Source organism: Gossypium raimondii, chromosome 2 (assembly GCF_025698545.1).
Source record: "Gossypium raimondii isolate GPD5lz chromosome 2, ASM2569854v1, whole genome shotgun sequence".
In the NCBI taxonomy this organism is placed as follows: domain Eukaryota; kingdom Viridiplantae; phylum Streptophyta; class Magnoliopsida; order Malvales; family Malvaceae; genus Gossypium; species Gossypium raimondii.
Window position 1 is genome coordinate 33861559 of NC_068566.1, and position 22877 is coordinate 33884435.

At 34.4% G+C, this 22877-nt stretch overlaps 2 protein-coding genes across 3 annotated transcripts; both read right to left on the reverse strand.

Annotated features, from left to right (window-relative positions):
• Positions 1 to 1035: 1035 nt before the first annotated feature.
• Positions 1036 to 1863, reverse strand: LOC128034092 (uncharacterized mitochondrial protein AtMg00810-like). Its single transcript, XM_052622827.1, has 2 exons — positions 1242 to 1863; positions 1036 to 1187 (listed from the first exon to the last, which is right to left on the reverse strand). Exons 1-2 carry the CDS (start codon positions 1861 to 1863, stop codon positions 1036 to 1038), a joined length of 774 nt encoding a protein of 257 aa, XP_052478787.1.
• A 12331-nt stretch (positions 1864 to 14194) lies between these two features.
• LOC105788471 (COBRA-like protein 4) lies at positions 14195 to 16847 on the reverse strand. Of its 2 annotated transcripts, XM_012615391.2 has the most exons (7): positions 16688 to 16847; positions 16497 to 16576; positions 15953 to 16409; positions 15693 to 15840; positions 14796 to 15073; positions 14401 to 14702; positions 14195 to 14311 (listed from the first exon to the last, which is right to left on the reverse strand). In XM_012615391.2, the coding sequence occupies exons 1-6, from the start codon at positions 16740 to 16742 to the stop codon at positions 14419 to 14421; spliced, it is 1302 nt and encodes a 433-aa protein (XP_012470845.2). In that variant the 5' UTR covers positions 16743 to 16847; the 3' UTR covers positions 14195 to 14311; positions 14401 to 14418. The 2 variants fall into 2 exon arrangements, with proteins under 2 accessions (XP_012470845.2, XP_012470846.2); XM_012615392.2 differs by having other exon boundaries at positions 14195 to 14702.
• Between the last annotated feature and the right edge of the window lie 6030 nt (positions 16848 to 22877).

Genomic DNA, 22877 nt, shown 5'->3' on the forward strand with positions numbered 1-22877 from the left:
TTCATCTCCAAATATCAATCTCTTGAACTTTTTTGGTTTGCCTGCAACTTTCAGATTATCGAGAAGTCTCTTTAGGTTGCTGGTTTTAGAAGTATTTCTACTATCAGATGCCATTATTTTACTCTTCTTTGCAGAATCCTATCGTTTCTCATTCTGACTACCTCTTTTCCTGCTTGAGTTGGTGGGTGAGCTTGTCAAAATTATTTTATCAGTTTAGTCTGGTATTATTTCATTACCTGATGGCATTTTTTTAACTCAATTCAGTGTCCCGATAATGGCCCACATTTACATCTAGATTTTCAAACCATGTGTTGAAATCCCACTCGTTCTCTATTTCTATGATATCTAGGTTGAAGGTAACCTCTTCAGCTTGTGCTTCATGATTCATCATCTTATGTGGTTGCCATGCTTGTAAGGTCTCATAGTTTCCTCTCATTCTACTTGATTCGCCATGTTCATAAGTGCTATCTTCAAACAATGTGCCATTAGTGAGATACATCCCTCTAGTGGGACTTGTTATCATTCTTGAAATGTTAGGGTTAATCGGCATGCATGGGCATGAATATGGGCATATCACATGCTGTTTCATTTCCAACTTCTAGCAGTACACTCGTTGGACTTGGTTGGTCTCCAAATTCTCCTCCAAGTGGGCCCAATATCAGATCATATGGACTATCATCCTCAGATTCCAAATGGTTTACATCCTGCATATTCCCAAAAATTAAGGTCTACCCGTTCTGGGATTTCCATGCATTAATTTTGATTGGCCATCCATTAAAACCCTGGGTCCTGGTAGTTGTTGAAATGATCAAAAAATATCCATCTTATTCTAATAATGATAATGTATTCTACATTTATAGACTTTGCTAATAACCAAACTAACTAACTTGAATATAACAGAATCTAACTACCCTGCTAACTGCTAACTGTTTTACTTCTCAACACTCCTTCTTAATTTGAGAGTTGGTATATGTCTTTAAACCCCAACTTGGATACTAAGTACTCATACTGCTTGACGCCTAAAGATTTTGTCATTCAATCAACAAGTTGCTCAGTCGTTCCAATATGCTGCATCTGAATTGTTCCATCCTTGATTTTATCTTGTACAAAATGACAGTCAATCTCTATATGCTTAGTTCGTTCATGAAAAACAGGGTTAGCTGCAATTTGCAGTGCTACCTTACTATCTGAGAAAATCAAAGATTTATCAAACTAACTAAGACTGATTTCTTTCAACAAACCATTTAACCACATAACCTCTGCTACTACTGCTGTCATACTTCTATATTCAGCTTCGGCTGAGGATCGAGAGACTGTGGTTTGTTTTTTTGATTTCCATGAAATAAGAGACTCTCCAATTTTAACATACAAACCAGTCACTGACCTTCTAGACATAGGGCACGAAGCCCAGTCAGAATCACAAAAAGCAATTAGTTGCAGTTTGCTTGTTGCAGATAATAAAATACATTGGCCAGGATTTTTCTTTATGTACCGTACCACCCGGAAGCAGCCTCCAAATGTGATTTTTTTTGGTTTATGCATGAACTGACTCAAATGCTGAATTGTAAACATTATATTTGGTCGCGTATTGGTCAGATATAACAATCTTCCCAATAGTCGTTGATACACTGTAACATCCGCAATTAAATCATCTCCATTAACCTTTGTTTGCACAGACTCATCATATTCAACCAAGGTAAGTTTTTGATTCTGCTCAAGTGGTGTACATACTGACTTCGCTTCCCCTAATCCCAGATCAGCTAACAACTCCAAAGCATACTTTTGTTGGTTCAATACAATCCCTTTGTTCGATCTCATCACCTCTATTCCAAGAAAATACTTCAACACACCTAAATCTTTCATCTTAAAATTCTGATGTAGGAGCTATTTTAATTCATTTATCATATCAACGCTACTCCCAGTAATTAACAGATCATCTACATAAATAAGTAAGATGACTATGTTACCTCCATTCTTTTTTGTGAATAAGGAATAATCATACTTGCTTTGCACATATCCTCCTCGTATTAAGGCTTCAGTAAGCTTTAAATTCCACTGCCGAGAAGCTTACTTCAGACCATATAATGGCTTACGCAGATGGCATACTCGAGACTCCCCCTGGCTGCGAAAACCATCTGGAAGTTCCATATAAACTTCTTCATACAAGTCCCCTTATAGAAAGGCAAACATCCATCTAAAAAAGAGGCCAATCATAAATTGCTGCCATACTAACCACAGTCAGAACTGTCACATGTTTAACGACAGGAGAAAATGTCTCCTGAAAATCAATACCAGCCTGCTGACTATAACCTTTTCCAACAAGGCGAGCTTTAAGTATATTTGATTTTATAAACCCACTTGCAACCAATGGGAACAACACCAGCAGGTAAAGGAACAACCTCCCATGTACCATTAGCCTCCAAAGTTCGAATCTCTTGTTGCATAGTATCAACCCACCGTGGATCCAAAATGGCCTCAGCATAAGTGTGGGGTTCAATTAAAGAAGAAATATAGGCCGCAAACAACTGAGTATGAATAGGCAAATGTAAAGAAGAATAAACACGAGCAATTGGAAACAAACCTGTGGCACAAGAAGTAAAAGATTGGTTGGAGCAGACGTAATCCTTCATCTCAAGAGGCGACTTGACAGACCTTGTAGTTCGGCATAAAGGGATAGCAGTAGATGCTGAAGATATGGGATGAGAAGAAGAAGATACGTGCATACTCGGTGAAGAAGATACAGGCGGACTAGGTGAAGAAGAAGGAATAAGAATAGAAGATGAAGGTTCAAGTTGAAGAAAAATTTAATGATCATTGTAAGGAAAAGGCAAAAAACGTCTAGAAGGAAAAGCAAAAGGAAACACTGTTTCATGAAAAATAACATCACGATTAACAAAAAAAGTTTTGGTTTCAAGACTAAAAAATAAGTATCCTTTTTGCACAAAAGAATAACCCATAAACATAGACGGAACGACCTTAGGAGAAAATTTGTCATGATAGCTAGGGGTAGTAACATATGCAAGGCAACCGAAGACTTTTAAACGAGAAAAATCCGGAGGCGTATTATACAAAAGTTCAAAAGGACACTTCCAATTTAAGATAGAAGTAGGAAGATGATTAATCAAAAAACAGGCAGTTAAAATGCACTCACCCCAAAATTTACTAGGCATATGAGACTAAAATTTTAATGACCGAGCCACTTCAAGCAAAAGCCTATGTTTTCGTTCAGCAACTCCATTTTGCTGAGGAGTGTGAACACATGAACTTTGATGGATAATACCAAACATATTAAAGAACTCAATGCATTTAGTCTTAAAGAATTCAGACCCATTATCACTACGAACAGTTTTAATACTAGTGGAGAATTGATTTTTAACCAAGACAAAAAAACTGTTTGAGATATATAAGGGCATCACTTTTAAATCGTAACAAATACACCTAAGTCATCTGTGTGTAATAATTAACAATCGTTAAAAAAAACCTATGACCACTATGAGTAGAAACTCGATAGGGTCCCCGCAAGTCTATGCGAATAAGAGAAAAAGCCACATCAACACGAGACATACGAATAGGAAACGGAAGCCTAGTTTGTTTAGCAAGTGGACAAACCGAACATTTATGGATACTATCAACATCAGACACTGTACAAGGAAAATTAGGAACCTTATTGAGTCTTGAAATCGAAGCATGACCAAGTCTAGTATGCCAAAGAAAGGACGAATCAATAGAAGCATTAGCGACAATAGAAGAAGGTGCAATCACAGGAGTCTGTTGAGACGGATCCAGGATATAAAGACCACCTCGTACTTTACAAATCCCCCTCATCTTTCCACTGAGAGATCCTATATGAGACAAAAATAGGGATAAAAAGAAACCATACAATTGAGATCAGTAGTAAGTTTCGAAACAGAAAGAATATTATAACGAAAATTTGGAACATAAAGAACTCTGGCCAAGTGAAGGTTTGGTAAAACAGTACAAGTCCCAACATGAGTAACTGAAACAGAGGAACCATTCGGAAGTCGAACACAAGGTGAACCTAATGCACATGCAACAGGAGATTCTAAGAAATGAAGATCCGACAATATATGGTCAGTAGCTCCAGTATCTATAATCCACCTGTTACCAATATCAACCATACCTGCTAAACTGGCAGCAGCTTCAATCGTAGCAGGTTCCTTGTTCAACAAATTCAGGATTTGATGATACTATTCTTGGGTAAACACTGGTGCTTATGAACGAGAACCAAGAGAATTCACTACTTCACTACTATGAGCAGGAGTGTGAGCAGAAACATTATTTGCTGCAGAATCAGAATTATTGTTTACCTTCCTTTTGTGAATTTAAAATCTGCAGGATAACCAATTAACTTGTAGCAAGTCTCTCTTTTATGCCCTTTAACCTTGTAATGATCACAAGTGCCATTAAACTGTTTCTTTTGTATCATCTGAACTGAAGAGAAAGGAACCAAATCATCCTCAATATTACTAGAACTGTGCTTTCTCTATGACTCCTTTTGCATAAGCATCGAGTACGCATGATTAACAGATGGTAACAAATTCATCAATAAAATTTGACTACGCACAGCATTATACGATTAATTCAACCCCATAAGAAATTGAAATAAATGCTGTTATGAAACATGCATAACACTCTATCTAGACTGAATACATCCACAAGAAGACGGAGGTACAAGGGCATCATATTCATCCCAAAGTAACCGCAACTTTGTAAAATAGACAGAGATTGAAGCAGTACCTTGAGAATGTGAAGTGATCTCACGATGCAAGAAATAAATTTTTGAACCGTCGATTTTGTGGAACCACTCACTAAGTTCATTCCATACTGCTACTGCACTAGATGCAAAAATAATCCCTGCAGAAAGTTTTTTACTGACAGTATTCAAAATCCAAGAAAGTACGATCGCATTGCACCGTTCTCATTGATAACCCATTTCTTCTGGCAATGTATCTTTAGAGCAAGTGCCATCAACAAACCCCAATTTATTTTTTGCTAACAACGCAATTCTCATCGTCTGACTCCAAACATTGTAGTTTTCAACTCTAATCAACTGATGAGCTACCAACAAGGTGCCCAGAGTATCAGAAGGATGAAAGTAAAGTGGATGATTAAAGTCGACAGCTGACTCAGAAGGATTCATCACCTCTATTGCTGAAAACCAGAAAACTAAGAAAACAACAAACAAGACCAGGAACAAATTGAAACAGGAAAAAAACCCTAGATTATCAACCCAATTTTGGCTGATCAATCAAATTTGGGCTAGCAATACAAGCCCATCCTAATACTTCACAAAGCTTAAAAACTATTATGCAAAGAAAAACAACATCTGACCATATCAACAGGACGGATTAATGATAAGCATAAAAAATAAGTGATCGTCGTGGCTCTGATACCATGTTGAAATGATCAAAAAATATCCATCTTATTCCAATAATGATAATGTATTCTACATTTATAGACTTTGCTAACAACCAAACTAACTAACTTGCATATAACAGAATCTAACTACCCTGCTAACTGCTAACTGTTTTACTTCTCAACAGTAGTAAACCAGCGTGGCTCGTCGATCTGACCTATGAAGGAACGCAGACATTTTATTAACAAAGTGCACCTCCTGAACATCCATTCCTATATCGTAGCCAAATTTGTGTCTAATGTTGTCCAATTGGCTATTTAGTTCTCTTTCGATATCCAGGTTATCAACTCCACAGCTAGGGTAGGTATGCCTTATTCTCCTACAGTTTTTGCATATCCTGAAAACACGCTCATATCTGAACTGGATCCAGATTCTTCTACCTTCTCCGACTCTTACAAAGCACCCTGCTAGTAGTGGTCTCCATGGGTCAATGCATATTCTTACCCTTAGGAACCGAATATTCATTGGAAACTTTGCATGCTAGTCAACCTTCATTGCTTCCCCAGTTAATCTTGCTATAGTTAATGCAGTAATAGGTTCAACATTTCCAGTGGTAATCCCCTTATCTATAACCAAAAGGGTGCCTCTAGTAAATAAAGGTCGGAGAACCGTATTAGGACGCCATATGTCAAATACAAAAAAAACCCCCTCTGAAGACCAAAAGTTCTCTTTGAGAATATAGGACTGGTCTATAGGGTCATCAAAATGGAAGACGTAAATGTTTTTTTTACTCCCCTTCATTCTCTAAGACATTGACTCCAGTCGATCCTTTGAGCTATGAAATCTTCTTCATGGAAGTTAATGATGGGGCCTCTCTATTCCTTAACTCATAAAGGGGTGGTGGTACCTGGTCCACCCCTCTAAGTTCTTCATCTTCACTTGAGTAGAAGGATGCTTCACTATTTGTCCAGTTAGCTTCTCAGTCGGCATGAATATCACCCATTTTCTTTTTCTTTTTTGGTGCAAATATGGATTGTGGTGGAAAAAGTTGTTTTAGGTTTGGATAAACTTCATTTTTTTTATAAAAATAATTGAATTTTTTAATTAATTACAAAAATATTATTTTTTGGGAGGTGTTGATATATTTGGCGTGACCAATGATAGAAGTTGGAGTCAAATAGATTGGCTCACCACTTCTACTGTGTCAAAAAAATTTTTAGGTGATTTTTTTAAACTCAAATTATTTTTTTATTTAGTGGTGTCATAGAGAATGGCGTGACTACCATGCTGCTAATATTTTTTTGAGTTTTTTTAAAAATATTTTTTAATAGAAATTTTTTTTTATTTTGGTGGTATTATTCTCTTTGGCATCACGAAATGGCTATATATAACCTCAATTACAATTAAGTCTGAGGTGAAGAAATTTTTTTGTTTTTGAATTTTATTGTGTTAGAGAATGAAGGGGAGGGAGATCATGACTAAATTTTATGTTTTCGTGTTTCTGTTTATTTAGAAAATTTTATAATTTGAATGTATGTGTTATTTAACGATAATTCGGTGGGGCTTTGACACCAAAAAATTTAATGGTCCTTTTTGGGAGTATAGATTTGATTCCTTAATTCATATGCAGTGACAATTTCAAGTAAAAATAGGGTTCTCGGTTGCTAGTGATTTATTCGGTAAGGAGTTCAAATTGGTTAGGTAAGTCTTTCGTTTGGCTGTGGTAGGACGATAACGGGTTCAAATTGGTTATGCCGCCAATAGGTGGATCATTTGGGATTCTCTTGGTTAATAGGATGTTTGAAGGTCCATTGGAATCCCAAATCGAACCACACGGGTGAGATTATCAATATTAGCAGTGTTCGAGCTGCAAAATATTAGTATCAAAAACTTGCTTGGTCAACTTGCTCATGTTGCAGTTAAAATTAGTAATTTTCAATTTGTAAGAGACAATGCTGTCAATCTTAAACAAAATCGAAATCATTGTTTAATTATATTTTATTAGTATTAAGAAAGTTGCTTGTGTTGCTGTTAAAATTGGTCGTTTATATTCCGTTGTAATTTTTATGTTTCAAATTTTAGCATTTTTTGAATATAGAAAATGTAAATCACGTACTAAAGTAAGTTATGTGAAATTATTTTGAAAAGTTGCCAATGTACAATTATGTTTTGTAAAATATAATTTTTGAATTATGTAAATTAATAGTTATTTGAAATGTTGGCAATGTAAAATAATTTTCATTTAAATTATTTATGCAATGTGAATTAATTGTTTGATAAAGGGCGTAACTAAAAAATAAAAATATAAGGGCCAAACTAAAAAGATGAAGAAAAAAAAGAAGGTTTGGGAAAAATGAGAAAGAAAAAAAAGAGAAAGTGAGAGTGAGATGGCTAAAAAAGAATGAAAAATGGTATTTACGCATAAAATAAAAAAATATTATAAAATAAAAAAGAAAAGATCCAAAAATAAGTGTGAAGAAAATTGATTGACCGGTCACATCACATCACTCGCATTAGTGACATTAGCGACGTGATAAGTTTAGAGTTATTTTAACCGGCTTTTAATGTTAAAAAAAAAAAAAAAAAAACTTACGTGAGGCTACCTCCCACGAATCCTTATTATAAAGGAGGTGGGCCTTTGGTTTGGTCCCTATATTTTAGAACTAAATAGAAATAGAATAGAAGTAGAGAGGCAGGTTATTAGTCCTAATTTAAATTTGTTGTGTTTGTTTTAGTTGATGTTGTTTGAAATTCGAAGTTAATAATGTGCATGTACTATATTAAAAGTAGTTATTGTTATGTAATATTTAATTATATTTAATTTATTAAGTGGTGGTTAATTTTAAAAAATTATGCGAGATATCGAATGTCTTCTGCAGATTACACCGTGTCGAGGTCAATGAAATAGTAAAATTGTTAAATCACAAATTATTATATTTATTTATAAAGTGTGATATATGTTTATTAAAAGTTTAGTTAAAAAGGATAGATTTTTGGTTTAACGTTTAAATTAATTATGTTAAAATTTTAGTTCAATGTTTAAGTAAGAATTAGTTTGGTTAAGATTTTAGTTTGATTATCCAAAAGATAGTTAGGTAAAACCAATAATGTTTTAACACTTCATTACCCAATTTACCTATTTCGTATTAAATTGATGATATTAATTGATGTGGCTGACACAGTGTGCTTCATATTGTTGGCTAATTTTTTACACACCCGTTTATTCTACCTAAGATATAGGTATATAAAAAATAATACGTTAAGCATGATATGATGTATTTGCATGCGAATCGTTGTTAAATATTTACTTCTAAATATAATTGCATATTTTATAAATAAATAAATCTAATAAAGTTTATAGTAACATTTGGTATCAAATGCATTACTTTTAAAAAAATCGATTTATTGGTGTGGAGAGGATGAGTATCGGGTATTGAGGTCGCGGATCTATTCTCCCAAGTACTGTGCGAACGAGCTGGTCATGCCTTATTTACAGTTGGCGGGATTTAGGGACGTGGCATTGGTCTAGAAGTTCGATCTGAGGATGGACCTAATATCCATCTTGGTTGAGCGGTGGCGCTCGGAGACCCTGTAATGATCCAAAATTCACGGGCATCGGAAAAGTATAATATCGGGCCTCCGTCATAGTAAATTGAGTTCGAAAATAATTATTAGAAATATTTACGAGACTAGTTGTGTATTTAATTAGGTTTTAGATAGGTGGATTTAGCTAAATTTAGAGTAGTTAGTAGAAAGGACTAAGTTGAATAAGGGGTAAAAGTTAAATTATAAATTAAAAGAAAATATAAAGGACCAAACTAGCAATTATGCCATTTGTCCTAATTGAGGCGTCTTAGATGTTTATAATGATTTAATTTAAAATATATATAAATTAATTATAAAGTATATTATTAAATTAATTATATTATAAATATTATATTGAGAAATAAATGAGAAAAGAAAAAAAGACAATTGTATGGTGATAAAATAATACATGTGTAATTAAAATATGTATACAATTGTAGTTTGTAGATTTAAATTGCTTATTAATTAAGCATAAGATATTTATTATTTATTATTACTAAATTAAAAGATATTTAATGATTAAATAATTAGTATAAGATTTTTGGTCAATAATAAATTATAATTTTGTCAAGTGTATGGTAAAATAATAATAATAAAATACAAGTGTATTATATTTATTTATTTACGTAAAAGATAATTATTAATTAAATAATTATATTATGAGATTTTATTTGATAGACAAATTAAGTAGTGACAATTGTATGGTATTGATGGTGTACAAATGTGAATATATGATTAAATATTTAATAGATATTTAGAATAAAAATAATAATAAAAGAAATTAAGCTAACAAATAAAATAAAGTAAATGAATTATAAAAGAAATAAAGAACAAAAGATAGAAAGAAGAAACAGAGACCATTCGAAACAGGGAAGGAAAAGAAAGAAATAAAAGAAAAGGAAAAACTAAAGGTTTAAGGTTTAAAGCTTTGATTTGTAAGTCAATTAAGCCCTTTTATTTAGTTTTGATGATTTAGATGCTTTAAAACAAAGTTTTGTTGAAAATAAGTTGAGGTTTTGGAAGTTTATAGGTTTTTAAGCATGGTTCATGTTGAATAAATTGTTGAATTAGGGATTTAATTGAATAAATTTTAGAATTGATAAAAGGATTAAATTGTAAAAGAAACTATAAGTTTTATGTTTTAGGGACTAAATTGAGATCAATTCGAAATTAGGAAAATATGCTGAAATTTTAATAGTTAAATTTGAGTTTGGATGAAATTTGAATAGAAATAGAGTGTGAATTGAATTAGAAAAGTAAGAAAACTTAGTTAGGATTAAATTGAGAACAATGTAGGAAACGATTAGAAATTCAATTATTTATTATAATTAGTGCTGTAATTAATAGTGTAAATTATTATTTTCGTAGCTAACAAAGAACCCGAGGCATCAGCATCAAAAGGAAAGGAGAAAGCTATCGAGGACTAAAACGGGAGATTTACGGTTTGTATTATTATAATTCAAATTATTTATTATTAAATGCTATATTTAAATTTATATGTATGGTAAGTGAAATACATGGTAAGTATTATTATTAAGTTGAAAGAAATTCAATTGAATGATGGATATATGTGTGGAATTTAATTGAATATTGACTTGAAAAAAAATAGAAAAGTGAATTTTGAATTGAATTGTGATTGAAAGTGAAAAAGTGGAATTGAATTGAAATGTAAATTTAGAGACCCTATTAACTAGTCAAGTTGAGTCGGATATAGTTGGTATGCCATAGGATTGGAAGAGTTCAGGGATACTTCGACCTCGAGTCGATGAGACACTGGGTGTCACTACACTTCTTCGGATAGATTCGATGAGGTACTGGGTACCAACTTACTTCGGCTTGGCCGATGAGACACTGGGTGTCAACTTTGCTTCAAACTATCCGATGAGACATTGGGTGCCATTCTGGTGTGTTTGGTTGGATCCGTGTATCCGCCAAAGTCTAAATCTTGTTAATAGGGGCAAATAAATGGAATAGAAAAAAAAAATCGAATGAAAATGATCGACTTTATTCATGAAATGAAAAGTGAATTGAAATTGAGAAATGAGAATGAAAAGAATGAATCAAAGATTCATGAAGAGATTTATGTTCAAATGAAAAGTTATATGATATTAAATTGATGAATAGCCAAATTGAGTTGTTATTGTTGAGAAATGAAAGTTAAGAATAAATTAGTTTATTTATGAATTAATTATTATATAATTTGACATGTTTATTTGTTATTTTACTTAAATAATTTAAATTATAGTAATACCACTGAGTATGAAATACTCAGCGTACGGTTGTTTTCGTGCACAGGTCATTAGGGTTCAAGGTCCAGTTTAGCATCCAGAAATATCCCGACTCCATCAAAAAAATTTTGGTGATTATTTCTTCCTTTTGTTTAAGTGGCATGTACTAGGTGATTGAACACGAGTTGTATATATAAAATATATATATGCTAAATGATCTTGGTTGTGAGTAAATGGTTATAATCTTTTGAATGATAAATAAAATAGTGAATCAATTTATTAAGTATGATTAATAGCGTTTTAAAGTATAAAATTATTGATTGAAATATTGGTATTGGGTTGTTTTTGGTTTTAAGTTTGCAGGGGGTTTTAAGTAAAAATAAGTAAAAATACTGTCGAAATTTTTTTAAAATAAAAAAAAGAAGCCAATTAGCATAAATTTATACGAATTTATGATTCTTTTATATATGTTAGTTATTTATTTAAGAATTATTTGTAAATTGTTTGATATGCCCGGTAATGCCTCGTAACCTTGTTCCGGCGACAGTTTGGGGTTAAGGGGTGTTACAGACCCATACTTTTCATATGCTATGCGGGGAGTGCACGATCATATTAAAGGATGTTGCTATGCAACTTGGGCTACGAGTTGATGGTGACATAGTCACGGGACGAAGCAGAGTGTTGGAACATTTGGTGCTATGTAACAACTTGCTTGGATGGTCTTCTGGTGATGGAGAAGAGAACTTCACGATCTTGAAATTTTCATGGTTGAGAGTGAATTTCAAGAACTTATTGAGCATTGCCACTGAGAATGAGTTGAGGTACGTTACTCAAGCCTATATTTTACAACTGATATGGGGTTACTTATATCGAACGAAACATCTAATAGGATCCACATAATGTACCATATAAGTATCAGCACGGTCGAAATCCTCCAATAAAGGAATTACATTATGTGGAACCTGTTAATTTCAAATCCGTCTTCTACTAGCCAAACCATGATATGAGATCACCAAGTAGGGGTGAGCAAAACTCGATTCGACTCGAAAAAATTGAAAAAAAATTCGAATTTCGAGTTAAACGAATCGAGTTATTCGAGTTAATCGAGTTATTCGAGTCAACTCGAATTTTTTTTCGAATTTCGAGTTCGAATCGAGTTGAGTTTTCGAATTCGAATAACTCGAATAATTCGAATATCAAACTATAATATTTTACATTTTTACCCCAAACTCCCAAACCTTTTTACTTTTCCCTCAAAACTTTTACTCCTTCCCACTTTCCCCCCAAAACTTTTACTCTCCTCCACTCCCAACCCCTTAATCTACCCAAAATCCATTTCCCACCAAAATTTTACTCTCCCATTTATTTTTTCTCAAAATTTTACTCCAAAAAACCCTCAAAACCTTTTATTTTCTCCCAAAATTTTTACTCCCTCCTACTTTTCCCCTAAAACTTCTATTCCCTTCCCATCCCACCTCCCATCTATCCCAAACCCTCCCCCCTCCAATTTTTTTTTTAATATTTTTCCTCCAAAATTTTACTCCTCGTATTTACTTTCCCTCAAACTTTTATTCCCCAAAACTTTTTATTTTTCCCCTAAACTTTTACTTCTCACCCTTTACTCTCAAATAAAAAATTAAAATTATCCCAAAAAAAATCACTAAACATAAATAGTAATAATTTTATTTATATCTACTATTAATATTATTAAATTAAATTTCATATTTTATATATTAAATTAAATTTTACATTTTATATTGTTTATATTATTGAATTGTTTAGTCATATTGAATATTTATATTAAAATTGAATTATTAATTATGCCATAAAATATTCGTGTTAAAATTTTATATTGGTATCAATTTCATATTTAATTTTAAAATAACTTTTATTAAAAATCATATTTTTACATTTAATATATTTTTAATTCTAAAATACATAGTGACAAGAATCTGAAGATAATTGAAACAACTAAACAAGCAAAGAAGCTAACCAGTACATAAAAAATTAATAAATAAATTATGAAGTGATGAAAGTTAATAAAAATTTTGATTAAGGTGGACAAATTTTATTACGATGTGTGACAATGGTTACAATGACCCAAAATTATTTTTTAAAATTTAATTCGAACAAATATATTCGATTCGATTCGATTCGATTCGAATTCCATCTCACTCGACTCGATTCGAGAAAACTTCAAATAAAGTTAGGATGATAAAAAGAAATTCGAAAATTCGATTAACTCGAAAATTTTTAATTCGATTCGATTCGATCGAATGCTCACCCCTATCACCAAGGTGGATAGAGAGGCTTACTTTTCGGTTTAACAAAGGTGAAGGAAATAAGCGAGATGGGTTATCGAAGGACAGATCCTAAGGAAGCAAAAAAACAAAACTAACACCACCAAAATACTGAAAGACAAAAGATGAAACAAAATCTATTATCAGATAGAATAATCATTTGAGAATGGCAAGAGTCAAGCTAGTCAAAGGGGGAAAACGATAGTAGAGAGAGTCCACCAGATGAGATCTAGAGACTTCTAAAGCTGTAACATAGGTTCATGAACAGATCACCAGAAACTAGGTACGATATGATGGCTGAACAAAACCAAATCGACAGATCCAAACTAGGGTAATGAGATTCAGCTAACTAATAGAAACCAAGGAGGAAGAGGGATTTAAACCAGATCAAAGTAACAATGCATCAAAAGGAAGAAGACAGCAAAACCCGGAGAGAAAAGCTCCCTGTTTCTTGCTTAATTTTTTTCCATGATTCCCCAAGAAATGAGGTTGTGGTTTCTTCGTTTTCAAGCTTCTACCATGAAATCATGAGGAACTTTTTGGTCCTGAATATTTTCAGGAAGAACAAGCTGAAACCATCCCTCGAGAAGTTAATTTGGTGGTTAACTAGCCTTAAAACTTATATATTAACCCATATTCATGAGGGCAGAGGACTTTTATCCATTAAAACTTATATATTAACCCATATTCATGATAACTTTCGGTTATATTTAACATGAACTTTAGTATTTAAGTATTAAAAAAGAAATACAATTTACATTATTCAACCCGTTGAATTAGTTGAATTGAGCACTGGAGATTTCACCGATTCAACCTCCCATCTGCAAATTAACCAAAATGAGTAGATTAAGGTGAAATATGTAAATAAAATCACTCTTCCTTATCTATAGCAATAGTTTCTCAAAACCACCTTCTTTTCATATGATCTTCAACTAATGATGAATAGAAACAGTAGGGCAGAGACCACCATTGTTGATATAGTGATCGAGTTTACTTTAGCAGAGTTGGGAAGAAAAGGGTAAGCATCAGGAGGAGGCAACAAGCATTCATCGCCATTAAAGTAGACTTTCCGAGGAAATGCCCACCCATGTTTGAAGGTAAATGTGTCCTTGTTTTTCCTTAACAGCACCTCTGACTGTACATTTCCTTGTGGCCCTGCTTCCATTAATAGGTCATTGTAGAATTTCATGCCATAAAACATGCCTGTATCATCTGCATAAACATAAAGTTGAATCATAGGTGTTAAATGATTTCATTAGGAGTTTCATAAAAATCAAAGAGAAGAATGGTTTCGGAGGAACTCACTTATTGCTTCATAGGGCACTAGAGGCTTGTAATCAAAGCTAAAAACTTGGGTGATGGCATTGAGATTGGGATGCTGAGCAACTAGTGTCCACTGTGTGTAGTTCATGCGGTAATTGAAATTTGTAACGGCTATCTTTACACGCCAGTAATCCTTGTAGTTGAGCTTCACATGCCAATGCACTCTTATTGGGCACATATGATGTGTGCATTGTAACAACGGCACATTGTCTTTCCTTGGTGTATTTATTCCTTTCTTGTGTGCTTGCTTCGAATCACTCCTGAAAATAAGTCCACTCAATTACTAACATTATGGATTTAAATTACGATTGTATTGGTTTCAAAATAACAATCTTAATATTGTGTTGTGATTGAAATAGTTAGTATTGTACCTATAAGCATATCATTGGTGAAAGTACTATGAGACCCATGTATGAGGAGTCATATTTTGTTTTGACTTTTACTAAAAAAATGAGCAAATTAGTCTCTATACATTAGATCAAAGAGTAAACTGGTCTTTTTGTTAAAAATTTCATCCATTTCTACTGTTAAAAATTGGTCCATGAATGTCAATATGAGGTACATGTGGCACGCCACATGACATTGTTTGGTTATCCTATCAACCATGTCAGTTTTTGACAGTACAAGGGATGAAAATTTTAACAGAAAGGACCGATTTGTTTTTTGATCAAATTTACAAGGACTAATTTGTCTAGTTTTTAGGTAAAGAGGGCAAAATACAATCTGACTCCTAGTACAGGGATCTCCATGATACTTTTACTGCATATCGTTTCTATTTTGATACCAATGACGATACATTATTGATGTCATTTTGTTTTATCTTGAAATCGATACGGTACATGGATTTGTTAGTTCGAGTGTAGTGAAAGAGGGGCTTACACAACACAGTTGTTTTTATTCTGACAGCCGCAAGCGCATTTCGGACAAGGTGTGATACTCTGGTTATAGAAAGATGAGAATGAAACACAACATTTTGGGTTCTTTGCGGCAAGAAATTGTGAATAAGTGCATGTTACATTCCATGTCACTGCATAGGATTGAACACGTTAGCTATCATATAGTAATTTAATTAGATTCCTAAAATTTGTATTATATTTGCAAACATAAAATAAAAGAATCGAAAGTGAAATAATGCTTACTCAATGCCTGAGTTTTTCGCCGATGATCGGCTGTTAAGTAGACCGTGGAAGGCACAACTTTAGCAGGGCCACAAGTGTAGCCTAGCCCCGGACCGAGCAAAGTGAAATTCATGGGTAGCTTTACTGTTTTATTTGAAGTTCCAGCGACTCCAACGCTGACTTGAAAGGCGGAGACTGAACTCGACGGATCTTGTCCCCAAGCGGACACTACACCGGCTTTACAGCAATTGGAGAACTGCTGGTTGTAAGGAACGCCAGGGAGTAAATCCACCACAACAGGCTTCCTCAAACAACAGTGAGGCACATTTCCTTTGAATTTGGAACAGTCACCTTGCTCGGTGGTTTGAGCCCCAACCATGGACCATATCACTTCTTTCTTAGCCCATTGCCACCCTAGTGTCCACCCCGGGCTCACGATGCTACGGTACATTTGGAAGTTGCTCATCGTCACTGATGCCTGGTTTACCATTTAACTGCGTTACTTGAACTGGAGTGTGAATATGAGACGTAGATATAGTTTAATACTTCAACATGTTCAACTCACCACATAGCCATCAGCCGTCCAAGAGACAACATCCCATTTTATTGTTATGTTTCCAGTTGGATCCAGTGGATCATATGCAGCTAAAAAAGAATCCATAAAAACAGGAGATAAATAGATCGAACATTAAATTATTCAAAGAAAAAAAAAACATGCTGTAATTTGAATTTGATGTATAGAGAAAGAACTTGTACCAGCATGGGGAAGCATTACAAAAAAAAGAACAACTAGACCACAGATGGACTTCATTTCTTGTTTCAGAATATTGAGTGAAGTACCAAGTTCTTGGCAAGAACACAGAGGAGACAGGAAGGTGTTTGCATTAATGCTTGAGCTAAAAAAGGAAAGGGAAAAGTATATATTGGCGGAGGAATATTGCTTTGAAAATGGCTTACCAACTGGTTGTTCATATTTCATGGGATATTTTCATGTCCCTCTCTCTTTATTAGTGAACTTCTTTTTGCATTTTGAAGCAAAACCTTGGCAAGTATGATGGAGAAGTTTAGGACGTATAAGAGCGGGGTTTGATCTGCAAGAAGTGTAAGCAAGTTTAATTGAGTTTCACTTTTAAAATTTGAATTTATCTTAATTAGGTTGGATTACTTGCTAAAAATAAATTCAATTCCCATGTATAATTTCAAACTCAAATTCATATTAAAAATTATCATTACTAGAGTCAAATATTATATAAATTGTTAAAAGCTGATACTAATAATTAGATTTCTCTTATTTATTCTTGAAATATTGTGACTATTGTTTGCTTGCAGTGGTTAAAAAGGGGCTATGTGAAGCTGAGTATCCAAGGATGCAAATTTGAGCTGCATTATTCCATCCCATCCAGACAAGAAGGGATCTCTCTTTGAACATGATATCTCAGCTTAATTTAAAGACAAATGCTTAGGAAAACAACATTAAAAATAAAAGGTAGCTCTGTCTTGTTTCCATCAATGTTTGTCCTCAGATAACCTCTTAATTAACCATTCATAGTATATAAATGTGTAGGCCCTTTAAAAGGGAAACAAAACCTGAAAAAGCATGACGGGATAATTTTTTCCACTTTAGATGGTTATAAATAAGAGTTGAGCATGTTGGTATTCTACATATGTATGTAGTATAATTATCTAAATATATATATATTTTTTTTAAAAAGAATATACTCGTATCAAACATGTTGTCCATTTCTCAACCTTGAGAATTGCATTCATAGGTAGACACTTACGTGATCCGAAATTGCAAACTTTTCGTTTCCTTAGAGTAATTAAATTTGACACTCATGTTTGACATATATCGCATATGATATAATAATCTTTCAAATATAAATTAAAAAAAAAAGCCAACTATAGCATATAAGGTATATTCTTGGTATTAATCCTTGTACTATTACTAAATTTGGAATTTAATCCATGTACTTTAATTTGGTATTTTTTTAGTCTTCCTATTGCTATCATTTGAGAAATTAGCCCAAATCATTGCTGGTGTTAAATACTTTGTTGAGGTAAAATCATAAATTCAGTCTTTGTACTATCATAAAATTTGAGATTTAACTCATTTACTTTTTTTTGATAAAAAACGACCCGAAAGTCAACCTCATTTTATTGCGTCACGAATGATAACATTGTGGATTTCCGAAGGATAATCCAAATTAAAAAACAAATCACATTTGTTCTTAAAAGCAAGCTTACAAAGTAAATCAGCAGCTTCATTATTGCTACGATCAATCCAATTAAAATGGACTAACTCAAAATTCCTAAGGGCCATGCATTCCTTTTTCACACAACGGCCCAGAATGGTAACATCTTGATCACGTTTTTTGACCGTGTTTATTAAAGTTGAGCTGTCAGATTCCATTATAAGCTTGGGCGCATTTAATTTTGAAGCCAGATTCAAACCCATAGTCAACGCTTCCAACTTCGCCCAATTTGCATCAAGGGCCTTAATTGCAAAACCATAGCACCCGGCAAGAACGAAGCCATTTGTATCTCTCGCAATATCCCCATAGCTGACATACCCATTTAAAACTACGACATACACGTTGATTTTAATAAAATCATTTAGTGGTTTCTTCCAGCCTTTACACACCGGAGTAGGGGGAATCATAGGGGGTTCGTTTAAATTAAAAATTCTAAAATCTTTGCTGAGGGTTTGCGCCCTATCCCAAACCACCATAGCAGGATCATCCTTGCCCTGGAAGACCATCTTACTTCTGTTGTTCCAGTAGTTCTAGAGGAGAGTAAAGAAGTCAACAACAGCGTTGTAGTCAAGCTCTCGCAGAATATCTTCCAATCAGTTAATGTATCTATCATAGTTTCCATCGAGAAGCCTATTATTTAAACCCTGATTATGAGAGTTTCACGAACCTTCGAGCACTCTTTCAGGGTATGGAGAAGCGTCTCGTCACTATTTTTACATCTCGGGCAAGTTGTAGAGAAGTTCTGACGGATACGAGCAATGTTAATGTATGTGGGTTAAATATCATGGCCGATTCTCCAACTGAAAACTTTGATCTTGGGAAGCATTTTGAGTTTCCAGATAATTCTCCAGAAAAGTTTATGGGGGCCAAAACCAATTCCCTTTAGAGATAACCAAGAGTAGGCCACTTCACCGTATAAACCCCATGAGGGTTTTGTAGCCACGTTCTGCTATCTTTAAAACCATTAGGAGGAATGGGTAAATTACAAATACAATCCCCCATCTCTCTGCCATATAGCTCGATGACCCTATCCCTTTTTCCACCGCTTTTGATCCTGGTCCCACAAGTTATTAACTTTTCTCTCGTCGTTTGTAAATAGTGGCCAACAAATTCAGTTTCCATTAAGACCTTCAATACCCCAATGGTCCCACTGAATGTCGATCGTGTTGCCATCCCCCACTTGCCAAATAAAGCCATCTTTTAATGCATCTGCCATTTTAGTAATGCTTGTCCAGGTGAACGACAGTTTATTACAGAGCTTTGGCCTGAAAACGTCCCATTTAGGAAAATATTTAGCACTCAACACCTTAAAACATAAAGTGTCCTTGGAGTTTATGAGCCTCCACACTTGTCTTCCTAAAAGAGCTAAGTTGAACAGGTGCATATCCCGAAAGCCCATGCCGCCAATCCCTTTTGGATAACATAAACGATCCCAGGCCATCATGGCCCAACTGCAGGTCTTCTCGTTGTTAGTCTACCACACTCGGCCCATTTTCGAATGGAGCTCCTTAATGATTCCTATAAGGGCGAGAAAAATAGAGAACGCATATGTTGGAATAGATTGGAGAATGGCGTTAAGGAACACTTCTTTCCCACCATAGGATAATAGTCCTTTTGACTAGCAATTGACCCTTCAAGTGCAACGATTAATAACATTAGTAAAAGTTGTTGACTTTTTCCTACTAATAGGTAAGGGTAACCCCAAGTAGTTATCGAGAGTATCAACCATACACAAATCGAGCATAGAGCAAAAATTATGTCTTTGGGCCAAAGGAGTTTTCGGGTTAAATATAATCATAGATTTATTGTTATTAAACTTTTGGCCCGAAACATTAGTAAACTTATTAATAATATTGACTATTTCCTCAACATCCTTTTTTTTTATTGTGAATGAAGAAGAGAGTGTCATCGGTAAAAAATAGGTGATTTATATGCGGCCCATTAATACTAGCCCTAATTCCTTTAAGCATATTTTCATTCTGTGCTCGGATTAGTAATTTAGAGAATGCTTCCATGCAAAATAAAAAAAGGTAGGGAGAGAGAGGATCCCCTTGTCTGAGACCCCTTTCCGGAATAATAGTCTCAAAGAGGGTTGAGTTGCATTTAACAACATAGTAGACCGAACGAACGTAACTCATAATCTTTGTCACCCATGCATCGGCATATCCCATTTTGTACATAACTTCTTCAATGAATTTCCACTCTACCTGATCATATGCTTTGCTCATATCGAGCTTGATCACGAAGCCCTTATTGTGCCCGTTTTTGGCACTTTAAAGGTAATGGACAAGCTCATGGGCAATCGATATGTTGCCATTAATCATTCTTCTGGGAACAAAGGCGCTTTGATTTTGGCTAATGCATCTCAGCAAGGTATCTTTCAAGCGATTAGCAAACACCTTGGCCACAATTTTGTACATCATCCTGCAAAGACTAATCGAACGTAAATTATTCATATCAATAGGTTCTTTCCTCGCTTTGATTTTGGCTAATGCATCTTAGCAAGGTATCTTTCAAGCGATTAGCAAACACCTTGGCCACAATTTTGTACACCATCCTGCAAAGACTAATCGAACGTAAATTATTCATATCAATAGGTTCTTTCATTTTAGGAATAAGAACAATAATAGTCTCGTTTAACCTATCCACACTCCTATCGCCCCTAAGAATCTCATGGCATAGCTTAATAATATCCTCCCCCACCACATCCCAATTTTCTTTGTAAAAGTTCCCCGACAGGCCATTAATTTCCGGGGCTTTCCTAGGGTCCATTTGATTGAATGCTTTCTTAATTTCAATATCCGTGAAATCTTTTATCTATCTTTCATTCATCTCCCTTGAAATACAATTCTCAATATAGTCAAGATTTAACACATCATTATTATGAAAAATTTGACTCAAATAGTTTTTGAAAATACTCCCTGGCCGCATCGCAAATATCTTTGGTATTTTCCTTCCAGTGGCCATGCATGTCCTTCAGCCTATCAATGCTATTTTTTTTCTTTCTATTAGTAGCTCTAACATAGAAAAACCGGGTGTGTTTATCGCTCTTCTTATGCCAAGTGACTCTCGAATGTTGGGCCCAATACTTCTCTTTATTGTCCAATAGTTTTCCAAGCTTTAACCTCATAGCCTTAAGCTTGTTACCCGCATACGTGCTTCCCGGGCTATCTATGATTCTATTGATTTTCGACTGTAACGTAGCAATTTGATTGTGCATCTTTTTGTATCAATTGTACTGCCAAACACCTAGGTCTTGGCCCACCTTCTCAATTTTCCCCATTATATCCACAGCACAATTCTGCCACTCATTTTTAATACTATTCTTAGTTTTATTCTCTTTGGCCCAGCAGACATCTTATCTAAAGTTGAGCCTAGGATCTTTTGTCCTCTCTCTCGGCTTTCGACCCTCTATGTCTAAAAAAATAACATCATGGTCGAAAGTGGATTGGCGGATCACCTTGGTCTCCATGAACGGAAAACAAGCCACATCATTTGAAGAAATCAAAAAACGATCAAGTCTTTCCTTGACCAAAGCATCTCCCTCCCTGTTGTTAACACATGTGAACCACCTTTTGTCCGTTTCCAAATCAACCAACGAAAACTCATCCACAATCACTTGGAAGTCATCAATTAACGTTTTTTGCTTCCTCATTCCCTCATCTTTTTCCATATTATTGAGAATCGCATTGAAATCTCCTTCAATGATCCACTTTTCCTTAACAGATTTTCCTATCTTCCTTAACATATCCCACGAACTCTGTCTTTTGTTAGAATCAACGTTCCCATAAAATCTCGTGAAACATATGACCTTATCATTTTCCAAGTGAATCAGAGAATCAATATGATCGTTAGAATAGTTTTTTCTTATCTCGACCTTTGTACCTTCTTTCCACATCATGAAAAGACCACCACTTTTTCCGATAGCATTAACAGCTAAACACCCCTCTATCCTACATTTGCTATGAATAAAAACAAGCTTATTAGCATGAACTTTAGTTTCACAAAGAAAGATAACCTCGGGATCATTCGCAACAAGAAGTTGCTTAAGCTCACGAACTATCGCAGGGTTCCCAATCCCACGACAGTTCCAGCATAGAATCCTCATTGCTCTTGGCGGGACTGGTCACCAGCCGCCGCCTTGCATGGTGAAACCTTTTTCAGCAATCTCCTCCTCACAATATTTGATGGACTCTCATCTGTGTTGTCTCAATTTAATCCCCTTCGTCTCTTTCTTTTACTTCTAAATCTTCCCAGTCCATCATGCACAGATTTATGACTTCTCTTTTCCATAAGGGAGTTAGATACTGAGTCTTTTTCACACCCTTTTTCTTTTTCTTTTTGTATTATTTGCCCACTGTCGTTTCCTGTGTCTATTTTACTCTCCTCATTTTCCTCATTTAGGGGCTCTCTTTTTTTGCCATTATCTCAATACCATTTCACCATATGCCTCTGTCTTGGTTCGACGCCACTATATTCGCCCTTAGCTAGCTTCCATATTGGAAGTTTAAAATATTAGAATCAAAGGATTCATCCCTATTTTTGCACTTTTTTTTGTTTTATGACCAATCAATCCACAGTAGTAGCAAAAATTTGGTAATCTCTCATACTTGAGCATACATATGATTTTGACTTCATTTTTCCTCACAAGCTTCACTACCCTCTGCACGGAGTTTGACACATGAATTTTTATT

Bases quoted from the DNA above. Each gene is read 5' to 3' on its own strand.
- LOC128034092 (XM_052622827.1), bottom strand. From the start codon at position 1,863: ATGAAAGATTTAGGTGTGTTGAAGTATTTTCTTGGAATAGAGGTGATG. The intron at 1,188-1,241 runs GTTTGTTGAAAG...TGATTTTCTCAG, and splicing joins AGAGGTTATGTGGTTAAATG to ATAGTAAGGTAGCACTGCAA.
- LOC105788471 (XM_012615391.2), bottom strand. From the start codon at position 16,742: ATGAAGTCCATCTGTGGTCTAGTTGTTCTTTTTTTTGTAATGCTTCCC. The intron at 16,577-16,687 runs GTACAAGTTCTT...ATTCTTTTTTAG, and splicing joins TGTAATGCTTCCCCATGCTG to CTGCATATGATCCACTGGAT. The intron at 15,074-15,692 runs GTAAGCCCCTCT...ACTTATTTTCAG, and splicing joins AATAAAAACAACTGTGTTGT to GAGTGATTCGAAGCAAGCAC.